Source organism: Procambarus clarkii, unplaced genomic scaffold (assembly GCF_040958095.1).
Source record: "Procambarus clarkii isolate CNS0578487 unplaced genomic scaffold, FALCON_Pclarkii_2.0 HiC_scaffold_181, whole genome shotgun sequence".
Lineage (NCBI taxonomy): Eukaryota > Metazoa > Arthropoda > Malacostraca > Decapoda > Cambaridae > Procambarus > Procambarus clarkii.
Window position 1 is genome coordinate 109,099 of NW_027189214.1, and position 14,292 is coordinate 123,390.

A 14,292-nucleotide genomic window follows, 5' to 3' on the forward strand; every position below is an offset into this window, starting at 1 on the left:
AACAACAACAAAATACCTATTACAATGCACCTCCAAATTTATATCATGAACATTCATTGACATTCCTTGATCCAACAGTGTCACCATCTACCTCAGGAGCAGGAAATTCATTACCCACCTTGGGTTTATCTCTAAATACAATTTCAAGTTCAGATTGGAATGAAGATGTATATGTTAATCAACCACAACAACAACAATTATTAGTATCTAAAGATCAACAGCTTTCAAATACAAATACAAGCTACAATGTACCTCAGATACATGCTGATGGAAATTTAAAGCATGTACATTCATTGCCACCAACAGTGTCACGATCTATCTCAGGAGCAGGATCCACATCTGGAAATTCATCATCCACTTTGGGTTTATTATCTCTTTCAAACCAAGATGAGAAAATAACAAGGGAAGTGAGTTTATTATCTCTTTCAAACCAAGATGAGAAAATAACAAGGAAGCGGAAAAAGGAAGAAAGGAAAAAGAAAAAGAAGGAAGAAAAGAAAAAAAAGAAGGAAGAAAAGAAGAAGAAGAAGGAAGAGAAAAAGAAAAAGGAGGAAGAACTTTCTGCAAAGCGAATAAAATATTTGGTTATACAAACTATAAAACAATCATTCCCAATATTATCTGAAGAACCTCCAACCCCATTGACTTTGCCAGTCTCCTCATCATCATCATCATCATCATCATTATCATCATCATCATCATCATCATCATCATCATCATCATCCAAAAAAAGAAAAAAAAAAGAAAAATAGTTGTTAAAATTTAATTGGTTTTGATTGTTAAGGTTTATAAAATTTTCTTCATTGTCAGTAGGATTTATAAATAAATAAAAGAAAAATTTGAATTAGTTAAACCATGTACTGTATATATTTTTTAGTACAAATTAACAAATTTATAGATCTACTAAAGAATTGCAATCTGCTAAAGCTCAAGTGCAACTATAATAGTATGAAATATTTTTACCATATGCAGCAAAAATAGAGCTGTATAGTCCTTCGAATGTTGAAGCTGGGTGTAGTGGAGTTTCGAGAATATAATAAGTTTTTTTGTTACAAAAGAATAAAATGAAACCTTTTTTCGAGGAACATTTTACTTTCATCCTAGACTGAGAGAGTGTGCTAGCCAAAGCTCCTCCGTTTTAAAGCTATTTATTATACATTATGGAGATTGAACTATTGGTTTTAGTTGAAGCTCTGAGGACAGAATTAAATTACCTACGGGACGAAGTACAGCAGTTGAAAGAGCATCAGGCGAAAAGAAATGAGGAGACCAGCTTTAAAAAAAACACTTGGAAAGTTGTTAAGGATAGAGGTCTTAAGAAAACTTTGGTAATAAATTATCTATCAGCTCACCCACAAGATGAACTTCATTCAGATTACAGTGCTTAAAGTAACAGTTACCTAATTTTTAATTAAAGCTCTTCTAACCTTTGATATATATTGATGAAAATATCCTTGAAAAAACAACTATTCTAATAAAATTTTAATCATCACAAACACTTTATGACCTCTTGTTCTTTTAAGCTTTGTATAACAGCAATTATAAAAACTGAGCCCAGACTTGTGGCTGTGCTTGTTCTGCCTGACTTGTCATTGGGTGTGCTTGTTCTGCCTGACTGACTTGTCACTGGCTGTGCTTGTTCTGCCTGACTGACTTGTCACTGGCTGTGCTTGTTCTGCCTGACTTGTCATTGGGTGTGCTTGTTCTGCCTGACTGACTTGTCACTGACTGTGCTTGTTCTGCCTGACTTACTTGTCACTGGCTGTACTTGTTCTGCCTGACTGACTTGTCACTGGCTGTGCTTGTTCTTCCTGACTTACTTGTCACTGGCTGTACTTGTTCTGCCTGACTGTGACTTGTCACTGGCTTTATTTACTTAAATCATTATTACCATTGAGATGTTGAGGGTAATTATAACTGTATATAATTAAAGTCAGAATCATCTTTATTAACTTATTTACCTTAAATTAAACCTCACATTAGTACAAGCCAGGAATTTTTTGGGGGTGCCTAATTTAAAAAATCAAAACTATTAATAATGTCATCAATTCTCATTATATATTTCTACACAATAATAACTCCAATAATCATATGTCTATTCTCATATAAAAATGAACAGTAGACCTAATAAAAATGGGCACACTACATGTTTGTACATGAATGTATTTTTCATTTAAAACACTTTTAATAACCATAGGAAAGTTGGAACCAAACATTATCACTAGTCGTCCTTTGAAATTTTTAAGTATACTAACGATAGTCATATAAAAATTCCCAATTGGTTCATTGATTATAAGTATATTGGCATTTGAATATTCTTTATTAATACAAGTTTCTTTAACTATATGCCTAATATACCCGTTTGGTAACCATTTAACTGCAGTTATATACTCTAATCTTTCTGTGTTTTCTGTTGGAATAATGCTCACACCTCGATTCAGCAAAAAACTCTCAACCCATCCACCACGAGCATAAATAGACACCACAGTGTCCTTTGGGTTTATAAAACTCATTATTTCATCAAGTTCCTTCTTGGTAAGTATATGCTTTCCAAAAATAAAAATGTGCTCTTGCCAATAACAATCGTTAGCATAATTACAAATATTTTGAAGATGTTCTAATCTTATTTTTGATGCACAATTTAAGACAGTAGATTTCGGCTGGAAATAAGCAATCTCACCTTGCCAAGATAATCGTTCATCTTCAGAAAAGAAAGATGAACGTGGATAACCATCTATTGGTAGTTCAGGGTGGAATTGAGGTGAAAATTTATTATTTATATGATGTCCCCAGAATGGAACATGTGCAACTGAAAGATCTTGCAACAGAATGTGATCTAAATCAACTTCAATATTTACTAACTTAGGTAGAGAGGATTTCTTTTTCTTTGGGTGTATCATTAACATTATTAAATGTAAAAATGCACCATGAAATAAATCTGTTTGGTTGCCTTCAGGAAATTCTTTGATTATTATGATATATGTACTGTAAAATGGAATAATTAAATAAAATAAAGTTAATATAACCTGATAACAGTTCATATAAAAAAAAAGGAGTAACATTAATCCCATACTTAAAACCATATAATAACCATGTACTCCATAGATTAATTTCCACATAAAATAAGTAATCATTAAACATGCTACAAGAAATAAGACATTTGTGTCATCTATAGTACATATACCAATTCCTAAGCAGAAATATATAACCATATATTGAACTTGCTTCCTGCAAACTTCTCTGTTTCTTTCACATATTAGGCAAAAAAGAAGTGCAACAAAATTAACTTCTCTAAGCCCTGAATAATACCAAAAAAGACCACAAAGAACTGTCCACAGGTTAAATATGTGTGTACTATAAACATCATCTAAATACAGTTGAATTTCATATGAAAGTGGTTGCCAAATGAAATCTTCTAACAGCAACATCATGATGATAATGATGATGATGATGGAAGCCAATCAATAAGTCTATTCTTACTTAAACATCCTGTAGACAAAAGAAAAAAATATGATTTAGATTATTTCCACACCATACAACACATACATACATAAATCAGCGATGTTTCTTATATTTATAGACTTCCCCATCTTTATATATATGAAGATCAATAGTTCGAAGAATATCCCCTAAACATTCTAAATTGTTTTCAGATTTTGTTTTAGGAAGGCAGTTTAATCTTTTAAGATTTTGTTTGGGGAGAGAACAGAGAAGAATAGTCTCTAACCAATTTACACATTTCAATTTTTTCATAAGTAAATTATACAAATTATATATAACAATTCTTGTTACTTCATTTACATATTTTACAGTAGGTGATCGATTATATACATTACTTAAATTATCTTTTAGGTCATATATATCGGTATGGGACAGAAGAATGGGTTTAATACATCTTTCATTCAATATAGGTTTTCTAATTAGAGAATAAGGTATTTTTCCTTGTATAGTCCAAATAGATTCCATAAGAGCCCATCCTTGATATCGTAACGTATTTTCTAAGAGAATAATGTATAATTTGATAATATGAATTCTTTTTAGGAGTTTGTATAAATAATAACTGAATTGTCTTCGAATAAAATCAAGAATAAATTCACATCGGTAATGATCCCATTTTCCATTTATTATTAAAAACCCAATATTTTGACATATATCTATATATGTGTCAAACATAACTGATATAATATTATTAAATTCACTATCTAACATATCAAACATTGGCAAATAAATATGCTTTATATTACAATTATAAAGATTAATTGAATAATTTAATATATCAATAAAATATTTACCAACTAAAATTTTAACTTGTGAATCAGTAATAACATCTCCCATTATTTTTTTTATTTAATAAAAAATCAAATGGTATGGTAAATAAATTTGTTTTTGGTATACGACTACACTCAGGAACAGTACTTACTATGATTACAGGAACTTATGAACTGGTATAAACCCTCATAATTTGCCTGTTTATATACCTTCCATCCCAGGTATACAATAATTACTATCTCTATTATAATCTCATTTGTGTTATTATTATCTTTCCATAAAATATAGTGAGACTAAGACGTGGAGGTAGGGGAAGGGGGATGGGGGTGCATCCAAGAATCTCTCTATCAAGTCGATAATATGGTCAGATTGTCGACGTCCTTATTTTTGCAAGCGTCCATGAACACATCATCTTCTTCATCAGTGAAGTGTCGCCACTGCCATCCTTGACCCCGACTCAAAACTTAATTTAACCCCCAAAAAATAAAAAAATTGGTGTTCTATGATAATGTATAAACACTATAAACCTCATTGAGATGGTAACTAAAATACAAAGTTAGTTGGAATAGTTTGACAACCTGTTGTAACATATCTATATTTATAATATAATAATTAATATATCGTCAGTTTAAATGTACATTTTTTTATATAAAATAGGATGAAATAAAATATTAATATACAGTTATTCCTCATCATTGGTATTTGCACATTGAGCACATATTAAATCAAAACTATTAAAACGTGTAAATCTTACCGCTACCATATCACACCAATTGATTTTTTGTTTTAGAGCAAAATATTCATCCTTTAGAGATTTAGAACAATGAAGACAGTAGTAGCGTTCACTTATATTAATTTCATTAAATGTCGCCAATTGTTGTCCAAGAATTGTATTAATATCTTTTTCAAATGAATTATTCAATTCAATTTCCAATACATCAAATTTTAAATTGTTGGTGATTGTTGCAATCATATGATGTTCACAAATTACATCTTTTCCTTTAAATAATCGAACTAATGAAAATGTTGGCATAGTTTGAAATGTTATTAACATATCTGTATAAATGATATAATAATTATAACTTGGATGATATTCACCATTAAAGGTGCATTTTGTTTTTAACCAAAATATAAAATCTGGTGTTCTATGATAAGATAATGCATAGGCACTATAAATCTCACTGTAAGTTAACGGAGGTGGTAACCAACAATTGCATTCACCATCATATTCATGTCGGTCATATAAATTATATATAGAGAGAACATCATCTTGAAATCTTTGAAAACTCCCATCTATTGTAATAACACAAAATTTTTCCATATAAGAATTACAATAATGGTCATAACAGTACATATATATACTTGAAATAGATGAACAAATAACTAAAACATTGTCTTCACAACTCCTTTCTTGCACCTGACACATTTCAGTACTTACAGGAATTATAAAGTTACATAGTCCCAAAATACAATACATAATCCAACATAAATCCTGATTCCTCTTACTTACCATTAGTAGATATACATTAATATTTAAATTATAACAGGGTTTATTTTGTTCAGATAAAATGTTTCTAAATTTGATTACTGAAATTTCTTTCACTTTTTTTCTCCAGTCTTCCTCCCTATTAATATCAGAAGAATCTGGCATAAGCACCAATACATCAAAAGAAAAAGAAAAAGAATTAAACATAGAAAATGAGCAAATAGCATTTTGCGGTAACTGTTGTACAAGTGGTGATTGTGGCTGCGATTCGATAATTAAAAATTGCAAGGATGAATGCCGCTTTACTATCTTCAAAACTATACTGACTATATCCACTCCAGGAACATAATCGACACGTGTAATTTCACCTTTACTTGGAACATGATTGATTAGAAGGGCCTGTTCACAATAATATGTTTGTTCTGACGATTGAAGAATTATATTTTCTGTCAGATAGAGTGCAGAATGTACCTTATAATGATTAATATTAGATTGCTGTAAGTTTTGAAAAGAAAAAAGAAAAATAACTGTATATCCATAAAAAATATCCAGAACAGTTGACGTGGGATACATTCGAAGACAAATATTTAACAATTGTAAAATTTCATCTGTATCCCGAGAGAACATTGTCATAGCTGTCACTAAAGACCACACTTTGTTTTTGTTTATCATACCTTTTAAAGGATGATTAACACTCGTCATTGTTTTTAATGTTGATGTAAACATAGGATGATCATTCAATAACTCAAATAGTTCAGAGTCTTTTTTTTCTTGACCCATTTTCGACCAGTTATTCATTTTAGTCTCGATCATCTTTAGAAGGCCTCTCATACAGTATCTTCCATCAGTTATGTTGTATTTGATGTAACATAATTGTTCCACAATATAGGATGCATTGTAAAGAGACAAATTACCATCTTCATTGCTATGTAGAAGTGGACAAGGGAAAAGAGTATATGAATCCCATATTAATCGATGATAAAGAGTGCGGAATGGCATGTATGACGAGTCAAGAATAACATGGCTCCAAATTTTACAAACTCTGGAACAAATAGTTAAAAGATGACGATATGGAACAAGTGCAAATATGTTTTTTAATAACACCTGTGGTAGGGACGACATTTTTTGGATTAGAGTTTGCATCAACACCTGTTGTATTACAGTGTTCAGTAAGCAAAACAGTAAGTAATTTAAGTAGGGTAGTAGTAGTAGTAGTAGTCTTTTTTTTTTTTAATCAGGGACTCAAATTTCTTTTTTTTCAACTATCCATCAGGGTGTTTGTGACTGCTGTCACATCTGCACACGTTCAATGTTGAATATACTATCCAATATCATTGGATACTAACCAGAAAACTAATCAATATCGACATAGTATAGAGTATATAGTATTGTTACGAACCCGGATCCAGCGTCCGAGCAAGGAGCAGTGACAACCACGCCATCTGTGGGTCAGCTCCCGAAACCCCCGCCAAACGGACGACGACACCTGGTGAGGACAGCGTGTACTGGCCTCGAGGACCAGTTTCCAGTCTGGTGCAGCGCTCAACACCGCTGCCACTGACCTCTGGTGAGGTGGTGCTCCGACGACAGCGCCATCTATGGACTGGATACGTCAGGTGTTTGTGCCCGAGCCCGTAAGTGAGGTGTTTTAGTGTCCCAGTTATTGATGACGTGTCTGCTTACAGAGTCGACCTGGGACTACTGTGATGGGAGTCGAGTCAGTCTACCCGAGGCAGCCAGTCTCCATACCCTGAACCTTGCTGCAGCTGTTGTGACGTCGTCCCCCCCCCCCCCCCCCGGAAGAACACTGTGGTGTGTTAGCCTGCCAGTGGAGTGGCAGTAAAAGGATTTACCCGGGACCGACTGTTGGAGACGATCATCCACTGGGGTATTGAGGACAGGAGGGTGATTTGTGATATCACACGAGACTCCTGTCTAGGGCGTACCCCTTATATCGTTCGTGGAGTGGCCGTACCAGCCTTGGTGGCTCAGTACCTGCCAGCAGACCAGCTGGACGTGTGGTTGACAGCCTCCACGACGGTGCCCCCAGTGGACCTGTGTTTTGGCTGACCTGTGGCCAGGGTAGGCTCGGCATTCTCAGAGGACACATCGTGAGGCCACGAAGAAAGCACCGCGGACTCAGCACCTAGCTTCTGGCTCCAGAGTCTTCAGAAGACTAATTTGTGGATTAATCCCCTTGTCTAGTGTTAATACCCCTCCCCCTTGTGCACTCATTTATTTTATATATTTGAACGGTGATGGTAATAATTATAATATTAAGTTCTTAGCTTTCTTTCCCTACTCCCTTTAAGTTACTTGCGTCACGGATCTCATCCCTTGACAGCCACTACTGGCTCGGGAACGGATACCTATATCTTCCTCTAACAACATCAGAGTAAGGACCCCGTTGCGTCCCGAGAGGGCCGTAACAAGTATAGTGCTGGATACTGGAAAACAATCCAACATTGAATGACTCATTCAACATTGAATTACTCATTCAATATTGAATGGTATTCCAATATTTAATATAATATCCAATATCACTTAATACTAGAAAACTACTCAACAGGATAAAAACAATAACATATTTGACTTTGGTTGCATAATTACTTTATTTTTTAAAAATATCTGAATTAAAAATCATATAATTAAAAAAAGAGAAAATTAAGAATGAATAATCTACTGTCAACAATTATTATGTTAATAATATTAATTATTTTCCTAACAGTTATAGTAGTCATTAATTCACGGAAAAAATCTAAAAATACTAAAAAATTATATAAAAAGGAAAACAATTACAATTCCATCAGCCATGACACAACACCAGATTCCATTGATCTAATACAAGATGTAGGAGGAGGAGTGGGAGGGGAATTACACAACGCAGGAGTAGTGGGAGGGGAATTACACAACGCAGGAGTAGTGGGAGGGGAATTATACAACGCAGGAGAAGGAGTAGAGTTACATGACGCAGGGGAAGGAGGAGCAAAAGAATTACAAGACGATGGAGAGGGAGGAGGAGGAGGAGGAGGAAGAGGAAGAGAATTACAAGACACTGGAGAAGGAGGAGTAGGAGGAGAATTACAAGATGCCGGAGAAGGAAGAGGAGGAGGAGGAGGAGGAGGAGAATTACATGATGCCGGAGAAGGAGGAGGAGAATTACATGATGCCGGAGAAGGAAGAGGAGGAGGAGGAGGAGGAGGAGGAGGAAGAGGAGGAGGAGGAGGAGGAGTAGGAGAATTACAAGATGCCGGAGAAGGAGGAGGAGGAGAAGAAGGCGGAGTAGAATTACAAACAAGTGAAAATGAGTCCTCTGGCGTTCCTCACGTCATCAGTCAAATGGAATCCGTCGAACAACCTCATGAATTACTTCAAGAATTATTACAATCCTCCACAGATTCGTCTGAACTTCGAAAATCCCAAATGAAATCCAAACTTATAGAATCATTATTCTCGCCATTTATCGAAGACATAAAAACTTATAAAGGTCTCTTTATTGTTCCCAAACCACCAATTTCGTATAATCCTAAAACTATTACTGAAACTGATAAGACACTAATTCAACCGTTTAATAAATTCCTTAGTTATTATGATGAAATCCACAACTTTACCAATGGTTATTCTGCATATTACATAAATAAACTATATACAAATTCTAATATTGATAGGGGATATTATACAAAAAATCCAATTATATTAATATTTCCATGGAATTTCCATAATTTCACACCTGATATTTATACAGATCGACGTGAAATAAAAGACGTCAAATTAAAGAACAATTTAGATGCATCACGTAAAAAATGTCGAAAGGAAGGAAAACGATTTTACATGAACAAATTGTTGATATCATGTACCCATGCTGCAAGTCAAGATATATTTAATTGTGGATTTTATTCGGACAGTTTCCCAATGAAAGAAAATTCACTACCCCCATTCGTGGTTATGAAACTTGAACTTGAAGACGGTCATAATGAGGTGGAATGTAAAATGTTAGCTAAGAATATTAATTCCTCAGACACATTTGCTAGCATTAAATTTAACATTTATGTGGAAGTCGAGAAAGAAGAACAAACAAAAGAATCACATGGAGGAGGAGAATTACAAAATGCAGGAGAAGGAGTAGGAAAGGTAAAAACTTCACAAACAGTAGAAGGAGGAGGAGGAGGAGGACGAGGAGAACCACAAACAGTTGGAGGAGGAGGAGGAGGAGGAGACCCACAAACAGTTGGAGGAAAAGGAGGAGGAGGACGAGGAGAACCACAAACAGTTGGAGGAGGAGAAGGAGGAGGAGAAGGAGGAGGAGGAGGAGGAGGACGAGGAGACCCACAAACAGTTGGAGGAGAAGGAGGAGGAGGAGGAGGAGGACGAGGAGAACCACAAACAGTTGGAGGAGGAGAAGGAGGAGGAGAAGGAGGAGGAGGAGGAGGAGGAGGACGAGGAGAACCACAAACAGTTGGAGGAGGAGAAGGAGGAGGAGGAGACCCACAAACAGTTGGAGGAGAAGGAGGAGGAGACCCACAAACAGTTGGAGGAGGAGGAGGAGGAGGACGAGGAGAACCACAAACAGTTGGAGGAGGAGAAGGAGGAGGAGGAGGAGGAGGACGAGGAGAACCACAAACAGTTGGAGGAAGAGAAGGAGGAGGAGGAGGAGGAGGAGGACGAGGAGAACCACAAACAGTTGGAGGAGGAGGAGGAGGAGACCCACAAACAGTTGGAGGAGAAGGAGGAGGAGGAGGAGACCCACAAACAGTTGGAGGAGAAGGAGGAGGAGGAGGAGGAGACCCACAAACAGTTGGAGGAGAAGGAGGAGGAGGAGGAGGAGGAGGAGAACCACAAACAGTTGGAGGAGGAGGAGGAGGAGACCCACAAATAGTTGGAGGAGAAGGAGGAGGAGGAGGAGGAGACCCACAAACAGTTGGAGGAGGAGGAGGAGGAGGAGAACCACAAACAGTTGGAGGAGGAGGAGGAGGAGGAGGATCACATAGAACCCCCCACCGAAAAAAAGATAAAAAAAACTGGATTCAGTTTAGTGGAAGAAAACGTATTTATCTTGACCCAGACGCTGGTCTTATAGAGTCATTTTAATTTTATTTACTCTGATATATAAAAGGCCCGGAGATTTTATATACTCTGGTATATAAAACGTCAAAAAAGTATATAAAACTATCAATTGAATATAAAATTAAAGGTTCCCACCAGGTTTCTGTGCTGGCTAGGGTTCAAGTCTCCTGGTGGGGAAGTGTTCTCAAGTTGTATAACTTCACTCTCGTGTTTAGGAGAGTTGTGAATCAAGCATAGACATAGTGTTCTCCCATATTAACAGGGACTTGATGAAAAACGTAAAAATGATAGTCATCTTTAAGAATTATTTGACTCTAAAATTCAGGGATGGTCAACTTCTTGGGCTGCTCCCAAGAGAACTGTTGCCGTCCAAAATGTCCATAACACGACGTATCACTGTAAATTGGTCTCTTTAAGCCCAGCTCCTTGACAATATGTCCTAGTCGTAGATCAAAGTTGTGGTTAACAATCTTCAGAAGCTGTTTTGATGTGTACTGTGAGGTGCCATAGTGGAAGATGCTGATGCTTATGGGGTGCACAACACTAATGGCGTAAGATACCTGAACCAAACAGCGTCTACATAATTTGTTTTTCACCAGTGACTTGGCAACCCATCGGGCGGCATAGGCCGCTGAGCGGTCAATCTTTGTGTAATCTTTGCCAGAGAATGCTCCCTCGCCGTGAGCGCCCCACCCACCGTAAGTGTCAACGATGATTTTCCTACCAGTTAGCCCAACGTTACCTTGAGGTCCACCCATGATTAATTCTCCGCAAGGGTTGATGTGGTATTTCGTTTGAGTATCTATATATTTTTCAGGAATAATGACCTTGATGACCTTCTCTATAACCTCGTCACGCAAAGCTTCGACAGTAATTTGTTCCGAGTGCTGTACAGAAGCGACAACAGTGTTCACTCTTTTGGGAATAACAGCTCCTTGATCGAAGGCATACTGGCATGTGACTTGAGTCTTACAGTCAGGTCGCGCCCACCAGAACGTCCCATCTCTTCGCAGCTCTGCAATCTTCTGATTGAGACGGTGTGCCAGCATAATAGTTAAGGGCATGCACTCATCGGTCTCATCAGTGGCATAACCAAACATCAGTCCCTGGTCTCCTGAACCAGTGTTGTCATCACTGCGCCCGATGTGTACACCATTAGCAATCTCCGCACACTTTTGCTCCTGGGCCAGAAGAATATTACAGGTCTTGTAGTCAAAGCACTTTCGTGAATCATCAAAACCAATTTTCTTAACAATATCACGCACAATTTGTTGATAATTAACTTGGGCCTTGGACGTAATCTCCCCACAGATCAGGATCATACCAGTTTTGGTACAGGTTTCACAAGCAACTTTGGCGTCAGGGTCCTCGCTAAGATGGGCATCAAGCACTGCGTCGCTGATCTGATCACAAATTTTCTCGGGGTGGCCTTCGCCTACGCTCTCACTGGTGAAGAGGAACGTCTCATGATCTCCATCCATGCTCTCAGCGCACTATCCTGGGGAACGAAAATGTTACTTCTAAGTACTCTTGAATTTGGGACTAGGAATATTATTAAAAACATTGACCTAATTGTGTGAAGAGAGAAAGAGAAAGAGAGAGAACGCAAACCTGGTCACGTGGAGAGAGAGCAACTGAGCAACTGTAAAGCAAGTGTGCAGCTGCTCTGTCTTATAACAAAACTGTGAGTCAAAAAAGAATATGGATCATTTATTTTATTTTGAAATGATTATAAACCATTAAAAAAAAAACATTATTACTCATTCTAATTGGAAGAGTGAATGTATAATTTGGTAACCTGTAATCCTTAACTCTTTATGAACATAATAATTCCATCTGGTGAAAGGGATAATAATAATATTGTGTCAATAATTATAGAAGTATTTATTAGTCATATATAAAAATGTAATAGAAGGAACAATAAGATTTGAAATTCAATTCATATATTTCCAACCAGTCTCCAAGGTAAACAGCCTCTGTCAAATGGTAGATAAGATACATTATAAATCATCTTTATTATATGTTGTTAACAAAAAGCTGCTGTACGTGTGGACATTTGTATCCAAGATGTTTTTTCTCTATTATTAATTCTCTCCCGCAACCACCACATTCTCTTTTTTGGGGGGTTTCATAATGATTGAGATGACGATGATGTTCCCTAATAATACTTCTAATTTCTAGAAGAGTCTTGGGTATGAAGTATTCAATATGGTCTCCCTCAGCGCCTTCAGCTGCCAACACATCTGCGCGTTCATTTCCATAGATTCCAACATGGGAGGGAATCCACAGGAACTTGACAACTCTTCCCGGGTTGGTTAGTACCTTCACAACTCTCTTAATTTCAGCGACTATTGAAAGATTCTCGTCCCGATCTTTATTTAGGCTTTGCAGTGCTGCTCTCGAATCGGTGCAAATCACTGCACCAGTAGTATTCTGTTCAATAATATACCTTAACGCCATAGCAATGGCAGTTAACTCTGCTTGTGTTGAAGAGGTATAGTTCTCAATGCGCGCTTTTTCCTCATTTTTTGGTGGAAAAAATACATCATCCTTCTTAATTACCGTGTATGCTGCACCCGCCCGGCCATTGATAGGATTAGATGACCCATCAGTGAAGATTTTATCTAGTTCATCTCCAGCTTCATTATAAATTTCCTTAAGATACTTGTGGGTTATTTCTTGGGATACCATGTTGGTTTTTTTCTTTACCATATCATTGATGATAATCCTGCACGAGTCATTCAGGGGATCCACCCAGGGAGGTAATCTTTCTACAGGCATGAGCTCACGAGCTTGTTGAAGTAGGTGAAGATCTTCAAGGTAGCCGACTGCTCTGTGATGCCATTTTTTTGCTTCTCTTGTTTCCCCCTGAAAGTAGCACAGAGCTCAATTTTTTTTAGCCATGTCATTATAATGGGGATCTCTGGCAATCCTAATTGCAAGCCACAATTCTTTCTTTAATACTGGGAAGGGATAATAACTCTTTTTGTAGATTGGACATTTCAGCAGTTTTTTTCTTTGGAACTCCAAGAATGATTGAAATGGCTTCATCCTGTATGCTTTCTAGCCTATTCATATCACTTTGTGAATAAGTACATAAAACAGGTGCTGCGTTGTCAATGACGGAGCGTACATAGTTTGTGTACATCATTTTAAGTACAGCAATAGAGGCTCCATGGCCATCATTCCAAGTCATAGCTTTCAGTTTCAGTTCCCTGAGTCGACTTTTGCATGTTCCTATGATTTGATTGAACTCCTCTTTCTTTCCCTTGTTTGAGCCGACGGTGACGCCAAGGTACCGATAGTGGTCAACCCATTCAAGTGTTACACCATTAATTTGCAGTTCTTCATTTTCTCTCCGCTTGCGATGGGAGTATGCTTTTGTCTTGTTTGTGGAGAGAGTGAAACCGAGCTCAATACATTTCCTTCCAAGGAGTTCAATGGCCTGTTTTATTTTATCAAAGGTGGGAGCT

The 14,292-nt window shown here is 36.9% G+C and overlaps 1 protein-coding gene across 1 annotated transcript in view; it reads right to left on the reverse strand.

Annotated features, from left to right (window-relative positions):
• LOC138361116 (S-adenosylmethionine synthase-like) overlaps positions 1-12,300 on the reverse strand; it is a 29,571-nt gene extending 17,271 nt beyond the window's left edge. Inside the window, exon 1 of the mRNA XM_069320561.1 lies at positions 11,562-12,300. Within this exon, the coding sequence (XP_069176662.1) occupies positions 11,562-12,300 (739 nt within the window). The remainder of the gene's footprint in view (positions 1-11,561) is intronic.
• Between the last annotated feature and the right edge of the window lie 1,992 nt (positions 12,301-14,292).